The 25,528-nt window shown below is 41.3% G+C and overlaps 1 protein-coding gene across 5 annotated transcripts in view; it reads left to right on the forward strand.

The window, feature by feature from the left end:
- Positions 1 to 25,528, forward strand: part of PTPRM (protein tyrosine phosphatase receptor type M) — a 662,162-nt gene that overhangs the window by 223,505 nt on the left and 413,129 nt on the right. For all 5 annotated transcript variants that reach the window (XM_061399910.1, XM_061399904.1, XM_061399907.1 and 2 more), the window contains exon 3: positions 21,146 to 21,417. In XM_061399910.1, the coding sequence (XP_061255894.1) occupies positions 21,146 to 21,417 (272 nt within the window). The remainder of the gene's footprint in view (positions 1 to 21,145; positions 21,418 to 25,528) is intronic.

A 25,528-nucleotide genomic window follows, 5' to 3' on the forward strand; every position in this document is an offset into this window, starting at 1 on the left:
AACATGCTGGTGGTTTATTGTCTGTATTGCATTTGAAGGAAATACTACAGTCAATTAGAAGGTATTGAAATTTCAGAATCAGTTTTATTCTCATCCGATTTCATGAACCTCCTGAATTTTGTCCAGAACGCCTTCCAGGGATTTTTCTAATTTAGTTAAATGCAGCTTTAAGTAAATGAATGCAAAGACCTGGTGATGCAGGAGAAGATAAGTAAAAGGGGACCGGGGAGGTGGGAGAAGAACTTGACACTTCTGATGGCTCCTTCTGCTACGACCAGTAGTTTGGTACCCATCGGAGAGGGCAATGGCACCCCACTCCAGTACTCTTGCCTGGAAAATCCCATGGACAGAGGAGCCTGGTAGGCTGCAGTCCATGGGGTCACTAAGAGTCAGACACAACTGAGCGACTTCACTTTGACTTTTCACTTTCATGCATTGGAGAAGGAAACGGCAACCCACTCCAGTGTTCTTGCCTGGAGAATCACAGGGAGGGGAGCCTGGTGGGCTGCCGTCTATGGGGTCGCACAGAGTCGGACACGACTAAAGCAACTTAGCAGCAGCAGACCCTAAACAGGAGGCTTCTCTGATGGTGCAAGTGGTAAAGAACCTGCCTGCCAATGCAGGCAACTAAGCTTCGATCCCTGGATTGGGAAGATCCCCTAGGGAAGGAACCGGCAACCCACTCCAGTATTCTTGGCTGGAAAATCCCATGGACAGAGGAGTCTGGCAGGCTATAGTCCATGGGGCTGCAAAGAGTCAGACACAACTGAGGGACTGAACATACACACTTGACACTGAACAGTCTGCGTGTTGCAGTAACTAGTAAATGTGAGAAAGTCTTAAGTAGTTTCACCCTCCTTTGAATCTAAGGGGAGAGGATCCTTTGTTTATAAATATATTAATGATTAATTAATAATTATTACTTTCATACAGACTCAGGCTGTCTCCAGCATCAGGCAGGCCTCAGTGGACAGCCTGCCTGGGAAGTTCCATGGGGATTAGGGAGGCAGCCTGTGGCTTTGATAAGTGGGTTAGATTATCAGGGGTTAAGGATAGAAACTTTATCCAGAAAAAAATGAAACATGGACATACTTTATTCAGCAAAATTTCCTTAAAAATTTTTTAAAATTGAAATACAGTTGATTTACAATGTTGTGTTAATTAGTGCTGTATAGCGAAGTGATTCAGTTATACAGTTATATATACACATACACTGTTGTTTGTATGCTTTCCCATTCTGGTTTATTGTAGGATATTGAGTATAATTCTCTGTGCTGCACAGTAGAACCTTGTTGTTTATCCTTCAGCAGGATTTCTGTGAAAACTCTGAACAGCCTCCTATAGTCATACTTCCTCTGTTAAGTTTGGAATGGGGAAGAGTATAGCAACAGCATTAGTCATCAGAATTTTACCACCCTGTACTTAAGGGCTTGTCTTTTTTTTTTTTTTAAAGTATAAAAATGTAATATAAACTATGAGTTTGACTTAATTGATCTGGGGCTTAGTGGTTTCAGGTGGGTAGTGAATGAATAGGCTCTAAGTTTTTAAGCTTCCCTAGGTAAGAAATTATCTTTTCTTCCTAAAGTGGCCATTATTAAACTGATGGCTGATTGATATGAACATGTTTCAGTGCAAGTATTTGCTGGATACTTTCTGGGGTTTAAGTACAGATGACACTTCGGTTATCCCACCACGGGTGACATTTCATGGTTATGGATCTAGGATCTCTTTTTGTTTACATCTCACAGATTCCAGTAGAAGCTAGGTCGTATCTCTTCCTGTGGGTGAGAGGTTGGGGTGCAGGTAGGTTAATCTTTGCCACATGGTCATGAAAGGTCACGGTTCTGCAATGAAAGTGAAATAAAGGTTGAAGTCACACCACAGATGCTGTGTTCCTCATCCTTCACTGGCTGACGAAGCTGTTCTGGAAGCTCCGTTTCCAAGATGGTTCACAGTTGATCACTGTTAGTATCACCATTTTCACCACTTTTCCAGGAAAATCATCCTGAACTCTGTCAGGCAGTCCTCTGCCTTGCTGACATAAGCTGGCGTGTTGGTGATAAGCTGAGGTCATCATTAAGAAAACAGGTTTTCCACAGACTTGCTGCAGCAAAGTGGTTACCATGCTCATAACTGCCATTGGCTACAGAGCTGAGACTTGTCCTGGCTGTCTTTAATGTGTTCCTTAAAAATAAAATTGCTTATTTATTTATTTGGCTGTGCAGGGTCTTACTTGCGGCACGCGGGACCTTTGATCTTCACTGCGACATGTGAGCTCTTTTAGTTGACTGGTGTGGGGTCTAGTTCACCAAGAGATTGAACACAGGCCACCTGCGTTGGGAGTGCAGAGTCTAAGCCACTGGACCACCAGGGAAGTCTCTGTATTCCCTTTTCCCCCTGTATTCTCAGCGATAAAGAATCTGCCTGCAGTACAGGGGGTCTAAAAGGGTCCATGGGTCAGGAAGATCTCCTGGAGGAGGAAGTTGCAACCACCCCAGTATTCTTGCCTGGGAAATCCCATGGACAGAGGAGCCTGGCAAGGCTACAGTCTATGCGGTCACAAAGAACTGGACTTAACTGAGCATGCCTGCATATATCCCTTTGTGATACTCTTTTCCTCATTGTTGCCTACATGTCTGCTTTCAGTCTTCCTTTCTTGTGAATTTTTGAAGATTAAGAAACCAAACAATATAATTTTCCTGTAATGGCAAGTGCGGGCTCTGGGTCATCTGAATAAATGCAGGCATTTGATGACATCCGTGTGAGATGTTCAGAGTTTTGTTTTGGTGTATTTACTCTCTGGGACTAAAATGTTCATGTTGCTGATTTATGACTCACTTCAAAATACATGATGCCCACCGCCCATCTCTTCATTTCACTGCTCATCTACAAAATGTAAATCTGATGGATACTTTAAAATATTAAATCTACTGAATGATTTTCTGCATTTCATTATATTTTTTCTTTTCCATTATGGTTTATCACAGGATATTGAATATGATTTTTCATTCTATACAATAAGACCTTGCTGTTTATTCATCCTATATATAATAGTTTGCATCTGCTAATCCCAAACTCCCAAACCATCCCTCTCCTGCTCCACTTCTCCCTTGGCAACTACAACCCCTGAAATAATTTTTATTTGAAAATATAATAAAACCCATTTAAGATTTTTTCCCCTGAACATTTAAAAAGTATTCTTTGCCTTTTGCTGGGTTTTCTCCTCTGGGTGTGGAAGTAATTCTGCGTAATGAAAAGGTTTAAAGATGTTCTCTACAATGCTCTCCAAAAGAACTACCTCTCTGGCAGTTAACTCCCACGGGGGTTAAGGAGCTTTCAAAGCCCTCACAGTAATAGTTTTAAAGTATCTGACCTGTCTGTGAGCCAGGTGGGAGTTCAGCTCCCTGGAAGACCACTTAAGGCAGCAATGCAGCTCTTGAAAGAAGTTTTGTGAAAGCCAAGCCCCACGCTGGAAAGAACAAAGCCTATTAATGTGAACCGCCACTGCTTCAGGAAGAGTTCAGTTGCCGTCCTGGAAAGACATCCTGTGATTCCTGAAATGGGCGTGGATTCGCCACTCTTCCTGTCGTCTAATCACATCTCCATCTTAGCTGTCTGTTGCCTGCAGGTTAATCCTGCTAACATTTGCACAGTGAATAAAGCCAATTACAAGTATTCCTCCATCTTCCAAGATAAGGATGATCATTCTTTGCATTTGTGTTGCTTGAAGATGTCCCCGTGATGGTCCAGTTGGAGTTCTTAATTTATCCTGACAGTTATCCCAGAGTTATCCTGACAGTTATCCCAGAGTTACATTAGTCAATCTTTTCTTCAGTGCATCTCTACCGCCGAATGATTTGAGTATATCTCTGACATACACTGGGGGTTCCCCAGTGGCTCAGTGGCAAAGAATCCGCCTGCAATGCAGGAGACTTAGGAGATGAGGGTTCGATCCCTGGGTCGGGAAGATCCCCTCGAGGAGGAAAGGGCAATCTACTCCAGTATTCTTGCCTGGAAAATCCCACAGACAGAGGAGCCTGGTGGGCTACAGTCCATGGGGTCACAAAGAGTTGGACATGATTGAACACAATCTTGTACCTACTATATGTCAGATAATGTGCAAGGCTGGAATATAGAAGTACAACATTTACTATTTTGCTTTTAGTCAGGGAAAATCCAATTGATAGCATGATATAGAGTCTCTGTTCTACATCATTTGGGTTCAAGATTATACTGGACAGCATCAGCTTGTCAGCCTCTCAGCATCCTTTCAGACGTAAACTCCTTTGAATGTAACTCACGATGTCCGTTTTGTCCTTCCCCACTTCTCCAGTGTCGTTGCCTTGGCTTGTTCTGCTCTCATTGGCCCCCTCTTCTTTACACGTGCCCTGTGTGCCACAAAAAATTATATGTTTGTTCACGTATGTTCGTGTTTCTTTGTACGTCTATCCATGGTCTCTTTTTCCATCTAGATTAAGAGCAATATCTTGTCTAAGTGACACAAATGAATTCTTTGTACAATAATGATTGTACAAAGGAATTGTACAAGGAATGATTCTTATGGTGATTCTTTTTTGGATGAACTGTTTAAAGGTTTAATTAATTAATTAATTGGACTGTGCGACATGCGGGATTTCCTACCCCTGACCAGGTATCAAACCCATGCTTCCTGCTTTGGGAGTGTGGTGTCTTAACCACTGGCCATCCAGGGAAGGCCTTCATGGTGACTCTGGACAGAACACATGAATGGAGGACTCCTTTTGAGAAGAAGACAGAGTTTTCTAAGCATCCTTGTGCCTCTGATGCATCATGACTGTGTCTGACCCCCAGGCTCTTTTAGCTCTTTTAGCAGATAAAGTTTGTCTCTAGGGTTGTGTAAGCTAAGGAAATTGGACATCTGCTTTAAATAATTTGACCTCAAATCACATTTTTAACTAAAACCACATGGGTGTTATTATATCATTTTATTGCATTAGGAAGCAACCAGAATAAACAATATCCTCTGGGCTTCTGAAGAGATGCAGGGGCTGATCTAATTGTTTAGATGATATTAAATGTCTTATTTAAAATTCATATTTTCCAGTGAACCCTGGTAGTTTTTAAAGAAATAGATTTCATTTTCATCTCTTTATTTTGGTCACTACCTCTTGTTTACTTAAGGAAAAGTAACTAATTTTGTCTCAATACTGCCCTCTTAAACATGGGGGGTTTTAATTTTTGCTTTTCAATAAGAGAATACCTCATATGATTTTAGAATCAGCTTATTTTTAAGAGTTATAATTCAAAGTTGAAGTTGATCCTAATAGCTTCTAGTACATTTTGTTTTCCCTAATTTTATTTTTTTCCAAAGAGCATATGCCACACATATTTCATTATTTTACTCAGAGATGTGCTATGAAATCTTGATTATATGTTGAGTTAAAACATTAGCCCTAGAATCAGACCTTGGGAAGATTTTTAACCCCTCCGAATATGAATTAATATAATAATCCCCCACCCATGGGTTACTGAGAAGATCAAATAAAAGAATGGATATAAAGTTTTTAGCAGGACTTCGTCGGTGGCTCAGTGGATAAGAATCTGCCTGCCAACGCAGGCAACACAGGTTCAATTCCTGGTCCAGGAAGATCCCACAAGCTGTGGGCCAGCTATGCCTGAGAGCTGCAGCTGCTTGAAACCTGCATGCCCTAGAGCCTGTACTCCACAACAAGAGAAGCCACTGCAATGAGAAGCCCGTGTACTGCAACTAAGAGTTGCTGCTGCTCGTTGCAGCTAGAGAAAGCCAGCATAGCAACAAAGACCTAGCACAGACAAGAATAAATCAATAAAAAGGAAACTGCCTTAAAAAAATAAAGTGTTTAACAGAGCGAGTGGCACATTGCAAGTGCTCAGTAAATACTCAGTAACACCAACAGCACTTCTTGTTTAGTCACTGAGTCACGTCTAACTCTGTTGCAATCCCATGGACTGTAGCCCACCAGGGTCCTCTGTCCATGGGATTTCCCATGCAAGAATATCGGAGTGGGTTGCCATTCCCTTCTCCAGGGGATCTTCCCAACCCAAGGATCGAACCTGCGTCCCCTACATTGCAGGCAGATTCTTTACCACTGAGTCACTGGGGAAGCCGAATACCACCAACAGCAACAGCAGTAATAACATGCAGAGGAAGCCATGGTGAGTGTCTGTGTTTGGAACAGAGACGGCCAAGAGGCAGCTTCCTCTGGGCTCAGACCCACTGTCTCTTTAGCCAACCCACTCTTCCCTGAAGTAATTGGGCCGTTCTGTGCAAACCATTGGCCGTTATCCTTAATAAATAAAAAATTACTCTTTTCATGTCTGAAGCAGTTGTTTAGTATTTTTATTTCATAAATCAAAACACTGAAAACTTAGAAATGCATCTACGTTTTGGCAGCCTGATTTGTGGGGCTCTATTCCCCACAGTGTGTTCACATGGATTCTATTGGAATCAACATGGTAGCAGCAGCAGGCTGGGTCCATGTGTCTGTATTGGCCTGAAAAGTTATCCATGTTATATTATTGGCTAAGAACAAAACAGACTCCAAAGGAACATGTCACATTATTAATCTTTAAAAAACATAGGATAAGGCTGAAAAATACATCATACATGTGAATATATGTTTGTATGTGTATAAACAAAGAATTTGAAGGAAATACACATTTTATTGGGATAAGTTTGTGGCTGTTTGAGTGAGAAGGAGTTAATTTTCCTTTGAAATCCTTTATTTTCAACTTTTTATAATGAAATATATTAATTCTATTATTTTAAAAAAATTAAAGGAAAAAGTTAAAGCACAAAGAAAGAAAGATCTGGGTCTCTGTAAAAGAAGAGAGTCTGCAAGGATGTTTAAAATTTGGTTATCCATTTCTTTGCAAATTTATAGATTTTTCCCTGAGCTTTTCCCAAGTACACAGTTGTTTCTCCTGTAAGGAGATCAATTCAGCATCAAGTGAGTACATTTTGAAAGGAGCTTAATAACAATGAATAATTTAAATTGGTTAGAATTTAAGCTATATTCAATTGACTTAAAAGGAAAAATAAAATATGATAGAGACAGGGGAAAAAAAGAAACCTCTTCAGAACTTCATGAAAAATGAGAGAGGCATTTTAAAATCTTAGGTCTTAATAGAATTGTAAAAATTTATACTGTATTCTAAAGGAAAGTAGTGGAACTCGTATAAAAATAATTTTCTACCCAGCCAAACTCAGTGATAGAATAATATATCTGAATTTATTTCTAGCTCACCTACCTAATAAACTAAATCAAGATGTGGTGAATTGAAGTATTTTAATTAAACTGTAGTTCCTACAGGTTGAAAATGATGATAAAATCGCAGTCGGACATTGACTGAGCACGCATATTTACTCATATATCTGAAAATTTGTAAACACAACTCACAGCTTTGGCAATCACCATTAATTATTATAGAATTTTACCCTTTCAATAAAAAATGTACATTTTCAATAAATATGTATAATTCCATGGATTTGGTAAAATTTCAACTCGGAAATTTCATTCCAAGTTACATTCAGATTGGTTAGGCATGTTTGAAGATTAGTGTTGGACACTGGAAAGAATCTGAATGCCATACCTGGTGAGTATTTCTAACCTTGTTAAGCTGAAAGCATGAGGGTATAGTCCGTATAATCACATGGTCATTGAGACACATGACCACAGGAGGGCCAGGAATTACCCTGAAGTAGGAATTCGGCTATTCTATCTCCCTAAGCCACCTCATGTGAAGAGTTGACTCATTGGAAAAGATCCTGATGCTGAGAGGGATTGGGGGCAGGAGGAGAAGGGGACGACAGAGGATGAGATGGCTGGATGGCATCACTGACTTGATGGACGTGAATTTGAGTGAATTCTGGAAGTTGGTGATGGACAGGGAGGCCTGGCATGCTGCGATTCATGGGGTTGTAAAGAGTCGGACACGACTGAGCGACTGAACTGAACTGAACTGAACTGAAGCTAAAACCAAATACATTTGGATAAAAACCAGGGCCCAGGCCAATCTTTGGTTAAGTACCTACTCTGTATCAGGCACTCCTCTGAGAAGCCTTCTAAGTGAATTCCCTCATTGAATCAGTTCACTGAACAACTTCTTTGAGATGAGCACAATTTTATCCCCATTTCCTAGGTTAGGAAACTGAGGCAGAGTGGAGTGAGCTAACTCGCTCATGACTTCCAACAAGTGGCCAAGTCAGGATCCAGATTCAGGCCGTCTGGCTGCAGACCCCCAGCCCTGCCCACCGAGGTCAAGGTGCTCCTGTGTCCTGTCCTGCACCAGAAGGAACCCTTTGCCCACCCTGGTCCACACAGCCCTCAGAACCTCTTTCAAAGTGGGCACTCTTATCTCTGGATGGGTCTACTCAGGATTCTCCCCAGCTTGCTCAGACGGGTATGGTCTTTACAGTAGAAATGCAGGAGTCATCACCGCGCTTCCTTCCTGAGGGCGGGCAGGAGCTTTGCCAGAACCTTACAAGTGTGTGGGTTTGAAATTTTTACGTATTTAAGAAATTTACTCATGTTTTAAAGTATCCCCAATATGTGCTTTAATTTTCGTGGTGAGGATGAAAGTTTTCCCAGGCATCTCTTCTCTAATTGCATTTCTGCTGATACAAACTGCCTTTTCATATCAATTGCTAATCAATATGAAATTATTGATATGAAATAAAGACATCAGTATCTTTATGCTTTTTCTGATTAATTAATCCAACAGATTCCTTAAAATTCTAGACTGTTTTGATCACTTATAAATTTGACATTGTATCACCAGTGTGATGCAGAGACCAGGTTAATTTCCTCTACTGATTAACCTTGTTAAGTTTGTTTTTGTTTTTGTTTTAATTAATTTATTTATTACTTTTTGGCTGTACTGGGTCTTCCTTGCTTCTCCAGCTTTTCTCTAGTTGTGTTGAGTGGGGTTTACCCTTTGTCACAGTGCGTGGGCTTCTCATTGTGCTGGCTTCTCTTGTTACGGAGCACATCTCAGTGGTTGTGGTCCATGACTTAGTTGCTTCGCAGCATGTGGGATCTTCCTGGACCAGAGATTGAACTCATGTCTCTTGCGTTGGCATAGCGATTCTTTACCACGGAGCCATCAGGGAAGCCCCCACCCCTAGTTACATTTTAATCATTCCTCCTTTCTGCTCTCTGATCCCAGAGGAATCCTACCTCGGCTGTGTCTTCTGACCCCAGGCAGGCTAATGAAACATCTTATGCAAAATCATTTGTTTCCTCTTCAGGAATATGGGGAGCTCCCTGTTGGGGATGTTAACAGAACCCTTGGAGTTCTTTGGAGGACTATTTTTTATGGCAGGGTAGCTCCTTGAGCTGAAAATGTCAAAGATGATGCACTTTAAAAAATATTTCAGTTTTGTTTACATTTCATATAGAAGTTTACTGTGTAATATCTTTTTAAAATCTTTTTTTGCTATTTATTTTTTTGTTGGGAACGTCTTCTTAAAGCAAGACATAATTTAGCTGGTAGACAGTCTATCACTGGATACACATGTGAAAAAAAATCGTCTCTAAATTAACAGTAATTTAGGGAAAAATAAGCAGTAACTTACATTGTGATGGCTTGTGTCATTCTGAGACTTAGAACAAAAGTGAAGTTGTTTCTAAAGCTGTCAACTGATAAAAAGCCTGACTTATGGGAAATTAAGCAGCCTCTTGAGAACATCATAACCAGCTACCTGTCACTTTCCTATCATAGTACCTGTGGCTCGCTTCCTGAGATACAGCCATTAGAGTCATCAGATGGTTAAAATGTTGTGTTTACTCTGCATTTGTTCTTTACTTATAAATTATAAATCACACACCTAGTATTTTCCAGATAAGTCGTTAGAACAGTGTGTCTAGATGACACACCATATGTGACTTCTCACTGTCATACTTTTTATGAGAGGAGAGATGTTACTTCTCTAAATGAACCCACGGAGTTTCTTCCCTTTTCCAGAAACTCTTCTTTGTCTCTCGTATGATAATCGTGTCTCAGAACTCATTTTATATCCGCATCTCCATTCCTTCCCTGCAAATAGCTGCATCAACACCATTTGTGTAGATTCCATATATATGCATTAATATACTAAATTTGTTTTTCTCTTTATGACTCTGTATATTAAATAACAGGCTCTAGGTTCATCTGGCTCACTAGAAATGACTAAAGTTTGTTCTTTTTTAAGGCTGAGTAATATTCCATTGTATATATGTACCACATCTTCTTTGTCCAGTCTTCTGTTGATGAACATGTAGATTGCTTCCAATATACTCTTGTTCATGTATGGCCTATATCATAATGAAAAGGAAAAAGGAAAAAGCTCTTTTTAAAAAAATGAGCTTCTGGTTGATAGTTCTAGGTTCTAAACCTACAAATTTTACAGCTACTTCATGCTGTGGCTATGTAAATATTTTGGTAAACTTAATGGATCTGATCTGCTAATTTGTGGATTTTTTTGTTTCTGTGCTCAATACAAAATATTTAAAATATGATAGACATCTTAGCTGTAAGATTCTTGCTGGAAGAATTGGTCCAAGTTTTGTTTTCTGAAGTTCTCAAAGTGCTTAGTACATAATGTTTGCTCAGATGCCTCTTGCCATGGCTAAAAGTGCCTAGTTAAAGTGACTTAATATTTGGTCACCTCAGTATTTTTATGAGTAATAAAGATAAAAATACCTATTCAATTATGCTGTGAATCACTAAATTAACAATTGCAGTATCTTTGAGGCATTTAGTTTAAATGTCCTGAAGCAACTGTTTTATACCCATTTTAGATGTGAGCTGTGCTTTTTTTTAATTTTTATTTTTTTTTGAAGTACAGTTGATTTATAATGTTTCAGGTATACAGCACCTGAAACATGTATATGAGTTATACATATACATGTATTCTTTTTCAGATTCTTTCCTATTGTAGGTTATTACAAGATGTTGACTATAATTCTCTGTGCTATGTATATAGTAGATCTTGGTTGATTATTTTATATTAATATATAGGAGTGTGTATCTGTTAATTCTACTTTATCCCTCCATTCTTTCCCCTTCATTAACCTTAAATTTGTTTTCTAGTCTGTGAATCTATGTCTGTTTTGTAAATAAGTTCATTTATATCATTTTTTTAGGTTCTATATATAAGTGATATCCATATGATTTTTGTCTTTCTTTGTCTAATTTATTTCCCTTAGTATGATAATTCCTTGGTCCATTCCTGTTGCTGTAAATGGTATTATTTCATTCTTTTTATGGCTGAATAATATTCCATTATGGTAAAGAATCTGCCTGCCAGCACAGGAGTCTCTGGAGCGTGGGTTCAGGGATCAGTCCCTGGATTGGGAAGATCTCCTGGAGGAGGAAATAGCAACCCACTCCAGTATTCTTGCCTAGGAAATCCCATGGACAGAGGAGCCTGATGGGCTGCAGTCTGTGGTGTCACAAAGAATCAGACACGACTTAGTGAATGGCCATGTATGCACACAGTATGCCATTATATAGATAGATAGAATGTCCCCCACTTCTTTATCCAGTCATCTGTAAATGGACATTTAGGTTGCCTCCCTGTCCTGACTATTGTAAATAGCTGAGCTGTGCTTATTGTTAATTTCATAACACTTATGTTGATGTGAAATTCCCTTGAGGAGCACAGACTGCCTTTTACTGGCCAGCATGACTTGCAAGGAGGCCAGGTCACGTGAGTCCCCAGTTTCCCTCCTGCTGAGAGCACATGCTAGACTCTATAGGAGGGAAGAGATCGTGCAGTTGGAGAGTGTACTTGAGCCTCCTTGTGGGCTGGTGTTGCTCCTCTGCCATCTTACTGTGTTTTCACCAACACTTTAGGAGAGTGGCAAAAATCAGTGCAAGTCACAGATGTTCTTCCTGCTCAGTAATTATTGAGAATCCATCAGAAAGGCAAGAAGAGAGAGGGCAAAAATAGAAAGGGAGAGAGAACATTTGGATGAAGGGAGAATTTTTTTGTTAGAAGTTTTCTTCTCTAGTGGTTGCAAAACACATATTTCATACGTGTGCTCAGGTGACATTTTTGAGAGGAGCACAAAAGAGCCTGTGCCCCAGGAAGGAGGCTTGACAGCTGGTCTGCAGGACAGGAGAGTGGTTGTGGCGAGAGCAGTTTCATCAGGCTGAAATGGGTGCTAATAAGTGTTTCTACAGTGCTGGTGGCACCGCCCCGCAGCGGTTTTGTTCTCTTTGAGATTTGCTCCTGAGTTCATTTATTTCTCTGCAGGCTTCACTTTCCCTATTTCACAAGGTTTCCCATCAGAAAAGACATATTCTTTAGGACCATTTTAGTACCGGATGAGGGAGACAGGGGAGGGATGTAGTATTTTGTTGTTTAAAGGATGAGATCAAATTTAGAATTACAAATTGACAAGAAAAGGCTTTCTTAACTGAGCAGGCAGAGCTCAGTTTTAGATTGTCTCAGGGGGCTATTTCCGTAAGGCCTTAAAAGCAGTCATGGGCTCTGAAATCCATGTGGGTTATGGCCATGACTTATTCATGTTGCAAAATGAAATCGGGTAGAATAGGAAATTTGAGTATAATGACCAGACACATGCTATAGGGCAGCATACATGCGTGATGCTGTGAGCGCGCACACACACACACACATTCAGACGCACATATAGTCAACACAAAACTCTCATGAAAAAGGGCATCATATCAACTTAAAAAAAATGGTCACAACCCAAAAGTTGAGAGTTGTATTTTACTTGGTGGGAATTGTTAAGACTTCAAGCGTGAGAGACAGCATCTCAAGTAATGTAGAGAGAACTCTGAGGAGGAGGCGAGGGGAGGAGCCAGGTTATATAGAAGGTTTGCAACAAAGGGCAGGTCGTCTGAACATCAAAAGAGTATTATGAATTAAGGAAAACTAGACATCCCAAGTTAAGGAATTTAGCACTTTTCTATGTATGGGAAGATGCAAGAGTCTGGGCTGGCTGAAGTCATTCCTTTTATAGGCATTTTAGCTATTCTGCGTCAGTATCCTGTGTTTTCACATCCTGAGCTCCTTTGGGGCTTACCGTAGGGAGTGGCTGAAGCCTGATGACTGCTAGATCGCAGGTATTGTTCTCTTTCCTGGATGCCCTGAGGCTCACACTGGAAGGCTGCAATCCCTGATGCCTGTGACATCCTTGTGTACTGATACGGCAGGAAATACTCCATCTCTCAAGTTATCAGATGCTGCTTCTCTGTCAGCCAAGGTTTTGAATAGCACACTCTTCCTAACACATTTGTCCTGTGCACCGAGTTTCTCGAATTTTGCAGAAGAATCCCTGCAGTTTCCTCAGTCTTTAAAAATCTAGAGCCTGGAACACCAGTGCAGATTTTAATGATGGGGTAGAAGGGAGTAACTAATTATATGTCATTATTGCCTCCGTCACCAACAACGATGGAAGATAGACTAATCACACGCATGTGCCAATGGGTATGATTAAGCTGAATTTAATTCACCCAAAGAGTTGAGAATACGAACATCACATGTTCTCATAACAAAGTTTTCCTTTTCAGAGAAACCAAAATAATGATTCTTAAAGACCTGCCGAGCTGCCTGGTGAGACAGCCCCTTTTGAAGCTAACTCCATTCCGTAGAGATCTTTCTTTCCATTTGCCCTGCAACATTATACTCTCTCATTTCTGTACTTGTGACTTAAGGGTGTTTTTTTATTTGAACACAAACAGAATTTTGATGTTAATTTGAATCCTGATTTCTTTTATTTATTTTCCCAGGTTGGGCATTTTTGTAGGGTAAAAGATTGTCGTAAGGACATATCGACAAAGGGGATCCAATGACTCTTTGAAAATGCATTTTATCACAGTCCAAACATTGAAGTAGACGTTGAAAATTAAATATTCAACCATATAGGGGCATTGTTAAAAACAGACTTAATAGTCTAGAATGTGAATGCTTTGAAGTCTTTAACATCAGTTTGTGAGTTGACTTTACTTCTATAATAGGCAGGTGATACATTCAGACAATTAAAAGGCACCTGTTCCTCTGACCTGCCATCCCTTTAGGCACAACTGGGACTTTACTCCAGGAGTCCAGAGTTGCTAGAAGATGCTAAACATAAATGTTCACACTTTCTTCTGCACACTCACCATATAACACTAGGGCAGGAAGTACTAGTGTTAGCTGAAGTGTAGTCTTCTAAACTTGATGGGCTTCCCTGGTGGCTCAGCAGTAAAGAATCTGCCTGTAATGCAGGAGACCCCGGTTCGATTCTTGGGTCAGGAAGATCCCTTGGAGGAAGAAATGGCTACCCTCTCCAGTATTCCTGCCAGAAGAATCCCGTCAACAGAGGAACCCAGTGGGATACAGTCCATAGGGTTGCAAAGAGTTGGACACGGCTTAACGACTCAACAACAGACTTGAAGCCACATCATAATTCCTCATGACCACATACAGAAGTAAAGGTTTCCTTCCCAAAGCTTAAACATAGGGGCAAGATTGATTGAGTTGAAAATTTTCTAAAATTTCAGTAATAATGTTCCTCTCCTTTGAAGAAAGGGAACTTAAACGTTACCATTTTAGGTGAAAAATGATAGCACCAGTTGGGTTTTGGACAGGCAGGTGGAAATATGTCGAGCTAAATGCTGAAGACTTGAAGACGATTTAGAGAAGCCTGGCATTAGAAGGTCTAAAGTACACAATAAACGTGATGATAATTGTCAGTAACTCCTGGGCTTGTGTTATATGGCAAACACTGTCCAAAGTGCCTTTATATGTGTTAATCGTTATTTGTGAGGGCTACATAGATGTAGCAGTTGAGCGACTCTGGAGGAAGAAAACAGGAACTTCTCAGCAGACAGCACCCCAGGGAACAGGTACTCAATAAAGAGAGACTTTTTCTTTTAAAATTAGTATTAGAGACAGAGAAATACCATGTGATGTCACTTGTATGTGGGATCTAAAAAATACAACTAGTGAGTGTAATAAAAAAAGAAGCAGATGGAGAGAACAAACTGGTGTTACCATTAAGGAGAGAAAAAGGTTAAGGGTAGGACTTTGCTTGTGGTCCAGTGGTTAAAGCTCCATGCTTCCAATGCAGGAGTCATAGGTTCAAGCCCTGGTTGGGGAACTAAGATCCAACTTTGCCTATAGACAAAGGCAAAAATAAATAAATAGTTTAACTTTTTTTAAAAAAGTAAAGGAAGAAGAGGCAATACTGTGTAGGGGATTAAGAGGTACAGATTCTTAGATATAAAATAAGCTAAAAGGTTATGTTGTACTACATGAGGAATAGTATTTTACAGTATCTATAAATGGAGTGAAACATTTAAAACTGAGTCACTCTATGGTACACCTGTAATTTATATGACACTGTACAGCAGCTGTACTTCAATAAAAAGAATAATATGTGTGGATGAGCTACTCGGGTAGTTTCTGGACTGTTTAGAGGTGGAAGACCTTTGCCTGTGACCGTGGGGACAGTCCAGACCCAGAGGGTGGAAGGAAGTTAGGAAGGAAGATGGTCCAGGTCAAGCAGGAGCTTAGACCAACGTCACACACCTGTCCTTGGAAACCCTCGGCCTAACTGCACAAAACTGCACTTCAAAAGTGCTAGATCTTGTAAGAAAAACAGCGCTGACCATTCAAATCTATGCATCTTTGTATAACCAATAGCAACAGTTTGTTGTTGTTGTTCAGGTGCTAAGTCATGTCTGATTCTTTGTGACCCTGTAGACTATAGCCCACCAGGCTTCTCTGTCCACAGGATTCTCCAAGCATGAATACTAGAGTGGGTTGCCATTTCCTTCTCCAGCGGATCTTTCCAAACCAGGGGTCAAACCCGCATCTCCTTAACTCTAGAATCCGTCGTTTGCCCTGTGCTAAGGACTCTCTCATCCTCCTCCTCACTAGAGGGGGCCCAGGGAGTCACTCCTTTCAGCTGGAGACCGCTTATGCCAACTGAAACATTAAGATCTCGGGCTTGTCTGAACTCAGGAGGGGAGCAGAACCTTTGCGGCTTTTTCATCTAGGCTCGCAGTTTCCCAGGCAGCTTAACAGAGTAGAAAGAGGAATAGCTCCAAAGAACCACCGAATTTCATGTTGCTTTTGACCCTAAGCGAAGATATTTCTGCAGGAGTTTTAGCTTTGTCGAATGGGCATCACGTTGCCCTTTACTGAAGGGAAAAATTGCTGTTGATCACTCTAAAACCTTCAGTTCAGTTCAGTCGCTCAGTCGTGTCTGACTCTTTGCGACCCCATGAATTGCAGCACGCCAGGCCTCCCTGTCCATCACCAACTCCCGGAGTTCACCCAGACTCATGTCCATCGAGTCAGTGATGCCATCCAGCCATCTGCACTTGAGCTGAAGGGACTCTGCTGTTCTATAGATGTCACGCCCCTGTTTGCTAATCCTATTAGCTAATTTGCATTGCAGCAACATGCCATGTAACATGACATTCTGGCTCAAAAAGGGAAAAAAAGAGAAAGTATACAAGTCAGGAGGACTTCCCTGGTGGCTCAGAAGGTAAAGAATCTGCCTGCAATGCAGGAGACCCAGGTTCCACCCCTGGGTCAGGAAGATCCCCTGGAAAAGGGAATGGCAACCCACTCCAGTATTTTTGCCTGGAGAATTCCGAGTACAGAGGGGCCTGGAGGTCTGCAGTCCGTGGGGTTACAAAGAGTAGGACACGACTGAAGTGACTCAACACACACATGTAAGTCAGGATCATTTACGTACCTACAGTTCATAACACCTGAATTTCATCTTGACCTCAAGATAAAAATATTTCTATACTTTAGACCACTTAAGAAGCTGACAGAGCATTCTGCGCTGGGATGAAGCTGAATGGGGTCAGTATTGAAGGACAGGCTGTGTAGTGGGAAAAATGGTGTCTTAGGGAACTCCAGTGATTCCTGAACAACTACAGTAGGAAGTTACCCAGTTTACCCAACCTGTGTAAAGAGACCCTTCATCCAAGCGTCCAGATCCAACCTCCCCAGATACAGGAGACCTTTCCCTTGTATGCGCATCAACGCGTTTACCACCTCTGGTCACCACATGAAAGTGATGGAAACACTCCAAGAAATAATATTCTTTCTTTTTTTGTATGTTTTGTTTTGTGCATTTTCTTTGTATATTTTTAAAGTTTTCTTTCCTTTTGGCTGCACTGGGTCTTAGCTGATGCACGCAGGCTTCCTCTAGGTGCCATGAGTGGGCTTCTCTTATTATAGAGCATAGGTTCTAGGGTGAGTGCCCGTGAGTAGTTATCGCTCCGCAGCATGTGGAATCTTCTTGGACCTGGGATTTAACCTGTATCCCCTGCATTGGCAGGGGGATTCTTTAGCACTGGACCACCAAGGAAGTCCAGAAATAATATTCTTGACAATGTGATGATACTAAAGGTTTTGGTGTTTCAGAGTCGGCTTCAAGTCTATGTCACACCTTGGCCTCATCAGTGGGAACATTGGACATTGTAACTATGTTGCCAATGCCACAGCCCCAAATGACAGAATGTGGAATCAATTTTCTTATTTTACTAAAAGCAACAGAGTACAGTTTTTAAGTCTTGTTGTAAATACCATAGCCAGCTATAAGTTTGTGATGGGGTTGGTCAACCCTGCATCTCTTGAAGAGACCCCCCCCCATTTTGTAGAATATAGCTAACCCCAATCATTTCGGACACATTCTCTTCCACACATTCAGTCTCTCTGTCCCCATCTCTTTCTTAAACCACGTTTGCTGTTCTTCCTTATTACTGAAATATATGTTCCCTAACCCCTCCCTTGTGGCTCAGCTTTCATATTTCCAGGTACATAACATTCATCTCTTGAAAAATTGCTGTATTTTCAAATAGTGCTTGTAATTTTCCTTCACTGTCGTGAAGGGGTTTGTTTTCTCCATATGTGCTCGCATGGCACAGGAGGAAACCTGGGGTTATTGGAGTGTAGCAAGATGAGTAATGGGATGGAAACTCAGAGGCTTTAAGTTCGGGGTTTGCCACTGACTCATCCTTAAACCTGGATAAGATGCTTCCTGGTCTCTCTGTGATGAAGTTCCTGTTTTTCTTGAATGGCATTAGCAAGAGCTCATCTAAGAAAGCGGTCTTGAGAGGTAACAACTAGATGCAAACATTCTGTAATATTGATCGCTTAATAATAGCCTATTAATTTTTAAAGGATATATCTACATTTTTTTTTAGTTCTCCTAATAATTCTCTGAGAAAGGTAGTCTCATTTTGCTGTTCTGCTGTTTAAGAAACCACAGCATGTAGATGAGAGAAAAATTCTGCACCTTTTCTAGGATTGTGTATGTATGTTTATAGATATATGTGAGCGTTTACTAAAATATATTGGGTTGGCCAAAAAGTTGTTCAGATTTTTCTATAAGATGTAATGGAAAAGCCCCAAAAAACTTTCCGGCCAACCCTATACCCACAAGCATTCATACATGTAAATTGAAAATTATGGTTCACAGTGATGGAAATTTTTAAAGGAACAGTCAACTGAGGGTGATAGTCGTTTTCCACAGTGGAAACGTCCAACCACCCTGAGCAGTATTTTTTTTTCACTTTGATTCTCCAAATTTACTTGTTCTTCCCTCTGAGAATTTCAATACATTTTCCCCTCTCTGCTAAAGAAGACTTGTGATGACCAGTTTTCCCTTTTATCTTAGAAGATTTTATCTTACGCATTGTGATATATAAAATTCCTGTCATTATTATAGTTGCCATTTCTTGAACCTTTTAAGTGACCTTTCCTAAGATCAGGGTGCCTGGGAAGCTTGCATCAATATGGAAACTCTTGGTCACTAATGGGTGGGTTAGTGCCCTGGATGAGAAGATAAAAGGAGTTACAGAGACTTCTGTGAATGACCATCCTCCCTGGGCACAACCGCTGACCAGACTTCATCACCCTCCCCACCTCTGGGCAAGGAGCCAGTTGTGCCAGCAGTGGGGGAGGAGCAGTGGTGCTGAGCTGCAAGAAAATCATCCTGTACTGATGACAAAGAACATCATCTTGTCTATACAGTTTCTAAGGTTCCTCAAACCAGACCGGCCTGTTCCCTTTCTCTAGATTATATGGAAATTTTAGTGGTGGTACCATGATAGAATCGTGCTGTCTAGAGATGGTGGAGAAATTCAAAATCTGCACAGCCCGATATGGCAGCACCTGGCCCCACGTAGCTGTTGAGTACTTGAAGTGTGGGTCGTGTGGCTGAGGACCTAAACTTCCAATGTTAAAGAATTTTTTTTTTTATCCAGGTGCTGAGTGCTTTTTTAAAAATGTAAATTTATTTATTTTAATTGGAGGCTAATTACTTTACAATATTGTATTGGTTTTGCCATACATCAACATGAATCCACCACAGGTGTACATGTGTTCCCCATCCTGAACCCCCCTCCTACCTCCCTCCCCATACCATCCTTCTGGGTCATCCCAGTGCACCAGCCCCGAGCATCCTGTATCATGCATCACACCTGGGCTGGCAATTTATTTCATATATGATATTATACATGTTTTTTTATTTATTTTTTTGAAATTGAAGTACAGTCAATTTGCAATGACTCTTGAGAGTCCCTTGGACTGCAAGGAGATCCAACCAGTCCATTCTGAAGGACATCAGCCCTGGGATTTCTTTGGAAGGACTGATGCTAAAGCCGAAACTCCCGTACTTTGGCCACCTCATGCGAAGAGTTGACTAATTGGAAAAGACTCTGATGCTGGGAGGGATTGGGGGCAGGAGGAGAAGGGGAAGACAGAGGATGAGATGGCTGGATGGCATCACTGACTTGATGGACGTGAGTCTGCGTGAACTCCGGGAGTTGGTGATGTACAGGGAGGCCTGGCGTGCTGCGATTCATGGGGTCGCAAAGAGTCGGACACAACTGAGCGACTGAACTGAATGTTGTGTTACGGAGAAGGCGATGGCCCCCCACTCAGTACTCTTGCCTGGAAAATCCCATGGATGGAGGATCCTGGTAGGCCGCAGTCCATGGTGTCGCAAAGAGTCGGATACGACTGAGCGACTTCACTTTCACTTTTCACTTTCATGCATTGGAGAAGGAAACGGCAACCCACTCCAGTGTTCTTGTCTGGAGATTCCCAGGGACGGGGGAGCCTGGTGGGCTGCCATCTATGGGGTCGCACAGAGTCGGACACGACTGAAGTGACTTAGCAGCAGCAGCAATGTTGTATTAATTTCTGTTGTATAGCAAAGAAAATCAGATATATATACACATATATATATACACACATTCTTTTTTACATTTTTTCCCATTATGATTTATCTCAGGATATTTAATACCATTCCCTATGATGTACAGTAGTACCTTGTTATCCATTCTATATGTAATACTTTGCATGTACCTACCCCAAGCTCCCAAATATTCCTTCCCTGTTGTTTGGTCGCTAAGTTGTGTCTGACTCTTTGAGACCCCATGAACTGCAGCATGCCAGGCTTCCCTGTCCTTCTCTATCTCCCAGAGTTTGCTCAAACTAATGTCCATTGAATCCATTCCTTCCCCACATTGTCCAGCAATTTGACTCCTGGGCATATATCTGGACAAAACTATAATTCAAAAAGATACACACACCCTTATGTTTATAGCAGCACTATTCTCAATAGCCAAGACATCAATGTCCATTGACAGATGAATAGATAAAAAAGATGTGATATGTACAGACACACACACAATGTAATACTACTCAGCCATAGAGCAAAATAATGCCATTTGCAGGAACATGAATGCAACTAGAGATTATCATACTAAGTGAAGTATGTCAGAGAGAGAAAGACAAGTATCAGATAATATCACTTATATATGGAATCTTAAATATGACTCAACATTACAGATTTTTAATTAATTTCTTAAAAAAACTACATGTGGCTAGTGACCATCAGATTGAACAGTGCAGAGAAAACCATGCATGTTCCTTAGGAGACTAATCACAGTGACATCAAGGGGCTTTGCCATCCACTCATCTTGAGAACACTTTGGGGGTAAAAAGAGGTGAAAGAGAGAGGACTTTGAAAGCCAAGGTCAAGTGTATAGAATTGCAGTGTTGACCCATGGACATGTTGATGGCTTCTCAGAAATGACCAGGAAGTAGTTTTTCATATTGTGACCTTCCTTTGATTTTTTTTTTTTTTTTTTTTTGCAGGCTCCTTCATGTTGGTGAACACATCCGGGAGACCCGAGGGACAGAGAGCCCACCTCCTCCTACCTCAGCTGAAGGAGAATGACACCCACTGCATTGACTTTCACTACTTTGTGTCTAGCAAGAGTAATTCTGCCCCTGGGTCACTCAATGTCTACGTGAAGGTCAATAATGGGCCTTTGGGGAGCCCTATCTGGAATATATCTGGAGACCCTAACCGTACATGGAACAGGGCAGAACTGGCCATCAGTACCTTCTGGCCTAACTTTTATCAGGTATGCCCTTTATTTTTCATTTCCTGTTGTGTAATATCCTCTAACTTCTGAAAATATAAATCATTTTTCTATTAGTCTAATTGGAGAATGGGTAAGAAGCATTGGTATTTTTAGACCAAGGTAAAGAAAGTTTGTGCTCTTGGATAGGGAATATATTAAAGCTTTGTTGTACATTACCTTGAGAAATGAGTAAAAAGCTAAAAAGTTAAACTTGTTTTGTATATATCAAGTTAAGAAAATAGAAAGTCATCTGTAGCAGGGCAGGAAGTACTGTTTGTAAGGATGTTTAACTTTCTGTGTTGTGTGTGTGTGTTCAGTGCTCAATTGTGTCTGACTCTCTGCGACCCCATGGACTGTAGCCCACCAGGCTCTTCTATCCATGGCATTCTCCAGGCATGAATATGGGAGTGGGTTGCCATTTCCTCCTTCAGGGGATATTCCCGGACCATGGATCGAACCCACTTCTCCTGCATCTTCTGCCTTGGCAGGTGGATTCTTTACCACTGCGCCACCTGGGAAGCCAGCAGTACACATGTAAATTGCTAAAATCCTTTCGGCGTGCACTTGGGCAATACATTTTAGAAGTGTTAAAAAATTAGATAAGTCTAATTTTAGCAATCTACTATTAGGAATTCATCTTAAGGAAATAATGAAGACCGGTTGCAACTAATTAGCTACAAGTATATTCATGGCAGTGTGTTTACAATAATGAAAAATCAGAGACAGTATTACATTTCTAACAATAGAGGATGAGTTAATGTATGCCACCTCAATACAAAAAGTCATTTTGCAACCATTAAGAATAACATTACAAAAGATCATTTAGTAATATATATAAGCTTATGTTCTTAAGTGGATTAAACTGGTATAAAATCATAAAGCATCATTTTGGATTCAATTTTAAATTAAATACATATGTATTAATACATAAATATGTATATATAATTGGCCTTCCCTGTTGGCTTAGATGGTAAAAGAATCTGCCTGCAATTCAGGACAGCCAGGTTCGATCCCTGGGTCAGGAAGATTCCCTGGAGAAAGGAATTTCAACCCACTCCAATATTCTTGCCTGAAAACTCCCATGGGCAGAGGAGTCTGGCGGGCTACAGTCCATGGGGTCACAAGGGTCAGACACCACTGAGTGACTAACACTTTCACTTTACACATACATAATTAAACTATATGGTGAAATAAATAAATGAAAAAGTAATATAGCCCCAGCTAGTGACTTAAGTTTTTCTTTCCTTCAGATGTCATATCCTAAATTTTGCACAATGCCCATGTGCTATTTTTATGTATAAAACAAAAAAGAGTAACAGTAATTTTTCCTCCAGAGGAAAATGCTCTACTTACTGCATATGCTTCTTTTTTATAAATATATTGATAACCTGTCAGGGGCATAATTAAAAAGTATGGCCTTTAGGACAAAGTTTCTTCTTTTGTTGGATTAAAATGGAAGCAAAGGAAGTGGGTTTGGCTAAGGTAGGTGTCAGGAGGGTCTATGTGATGGATGAAGCTAAGGGGCTGAGTGTTTTGAGAAAGTCCTTTTGAAGGAGACCTTCCTACAGTAGCACTCTTGGTTAAGAACCCGCTTGCCAGTGCAGGAGACAACAGGAGACATGGGTTCATTCCCTAGGTCGGGACAATCCCTCGGAGCAGGAAATGGCAACCCATCGCAGTATTGCCTGGAAAATCCCATAAACAGAGGAAGCTGTGGGCTCCGGTCCATGGGGTTGCACAGATGACTGAGCACACATGCCAAATCTCACAGTAGAGAAGGCCCGGCAGGTGCCCATCTGGAACCTGCATGACAGCCTTCCTTAGTCTGCTTGGCCTCAAGACAAGATCAGAAGGAGCATCCTGCTTATCTCTGCCCTAATCTTCTTCCTTCCCCACCCAGAACTTCTAAGACTCAACTCTTGCGGGACCCTCCACAGCTGCCAGAGCCCAGCGCATGGGTTTAGTTTTGGCACTGGCTACATTCCAGTGTCTAGATCCCAGTGCCACAGTTAGGCGTTGGCATGCTACAACTAAGGATCTCAAATGCTGTAACGAAGACCCAACAAAACAGAATAAATATTTTTAAAAAAATAAATAAAGGAAGTGACACCTTTTTGAGACCCTTTCTCACTGCCCAGGGAATCTGCTTCCCCCAGACACTCCCATTATTTAGGCTACAAGATATTAATACATGATAAAGATCTAGCAAATTAATGTGGAGTGACCATATGCTTAAAATACTACCATATTAAAATACTTTATATTCATATAGTACTTTATTTCCATAAGAGGCTCTTTACACTTTTGAAGGTAGTTTTGATCTCATGAGTAAAGATTGGTGAATGAAGTCATTTAAGGAATTTCATTTTATACTGTTATGATTTCACATTATAATATTGCTTCAAAACGGGTAGCATCATCATCTAGTAAAAGAACACGTGCTTTGCATCAGACAGAACTGGATTTGGATATGAAATCGGTTTTTAGTTTGGGCAACTTAAACTTATGAGCCTTCCTACTTAAAGGACTAAGTTAAAGACAGGGCGAGGCGGGAAGAGGAAGGCAAAGCACAATTTGGATGTTCTCATCTCTCAATAAATGGTGGTAATTTATGGAGATTCAGATTTGTGGAAAACAGAAAAAAGGAGAAGTGGATAATAGTTGATACTTTTTCCTGCTCAGTCACTCCTTAAATGTGTTTGGTGCCGTGGCAGAAAGTGTGCAATGAAAACAGTTTCCGGCAACAAATCATTCATTGAAACACTGAAAGGGAAGAACCCAGGGCTTTGCCACCAGAACATTATAGCAAGGTAGCCCTGGCGCTGCCATCATGGTGCTCTGCCTACCCCTGGGGGCAGGTGCGCTGGGTGGGGGAGGGCAGGCACGGGGATGCTGTGCTGAGCGCCTCCTATCTCTCCTGTCTCTGATCCTCCCTTACTTATGTCAACAATGTCTGTTTCTCCCGTATCTTTGGCTGCAAGATCCTGAGTCAGTTCTCATCTCGGTCAGAATCTGAGTCTTGTAAGTTATTGGGTTTGGGAAGGTTTTCAGTGCAACTGAACACCACTGGCCTGTGTATATCGGATAAATATAATCTGTTCTCTTGGGCATCCCTTTGTTTTTACAACCTGTCTGCTCACATGATCTTTATTAGGATGTGTAGCATTTCAAAACGTTTCTTGGCAGAGTGGAGTGTTCTTGCCACGTAGTCGTTTAGTGGAGCTTTTCCTATTTATGGGAAAATAGTATTCTGCAGGTACCCATCACGATGATGACTTGCATGGAACACAGGGACTTGCAGGTTAATTACTGTTCATTAACACACAAACCGTCAAGGGTATGGAGCTTGAAAGTGAGAGTGAAGTTTCTCAGTCTTGTCCAATTCTTTGCGACCCCATGGACTTTAGCCTGCCAGGCTCCTCCGTCCATGGATTTTTCCAGGCAAGAATACTGGAGTGGGTTGCCATTTGATTACCGCGTACTTAATTCCTCAATTAGTGTTGTCCTAACCGCTGTGACGTAGAACCTGCCGCTCTGTTGGGGGCAGCATATGCACAGGCTACCTGCTTTCGCCAGGGCACCTGGGCTGTAGCCCCTGCTTGCTTTGATTTACTCACTGACTGCCATTTGAAGAATAGCATTTTCCTCTCTCAAGCTCCATTTTGCTTTGTTGTGAAGGTTTTGGAAAATACTTCACTTGGATTCCGTTTCTTCTCTGCTCCTCTCTCTTCTTCCCCACCCCCACAAGTTTCTGGAGGCCTCTGATGGATTCCTCTGGGTTCCTAACCCTGTGGGCACCCAGAGACACTCCTGGAACCCCACATTCACTGCCCTGCTTTTGGATACAGTGGCTCTGAGTCCTGACTGAGGGCAGTGATCTTTAACAGAAATGGTTGTTTTGAAAAGGAAAAAATGCACAGGTAGTCTAGAAATCCATCACCACCACCCCCACTCAGCTCCTGAAATAAGGGGTCATGCCAGGCAGGGGACAGTGACAAGAAGGATGGGAAAGTCAGGGAAGATGACGGTGTTCTGGTTGCTCCACTTGTTGTCTAGTTGCTCAGTCATGTCTGACTCTTTGCCACCCCATGGACTGACTGTAGCTTACCAG

This window comes from Bos javanicus, chromosome 24, assembly GCF_032452875.1.
Source record: "Bos javanicus breed banteng chromosome 24, ARS-OSU_banteng_1.0, whole genome shotgun sequence".
Taxonomy (NCBI): Eukaryota; Metazoa; Chordata; class Mammalia; order Artiodactyla; family Bovidae; genus Bos; species Bos javanicus.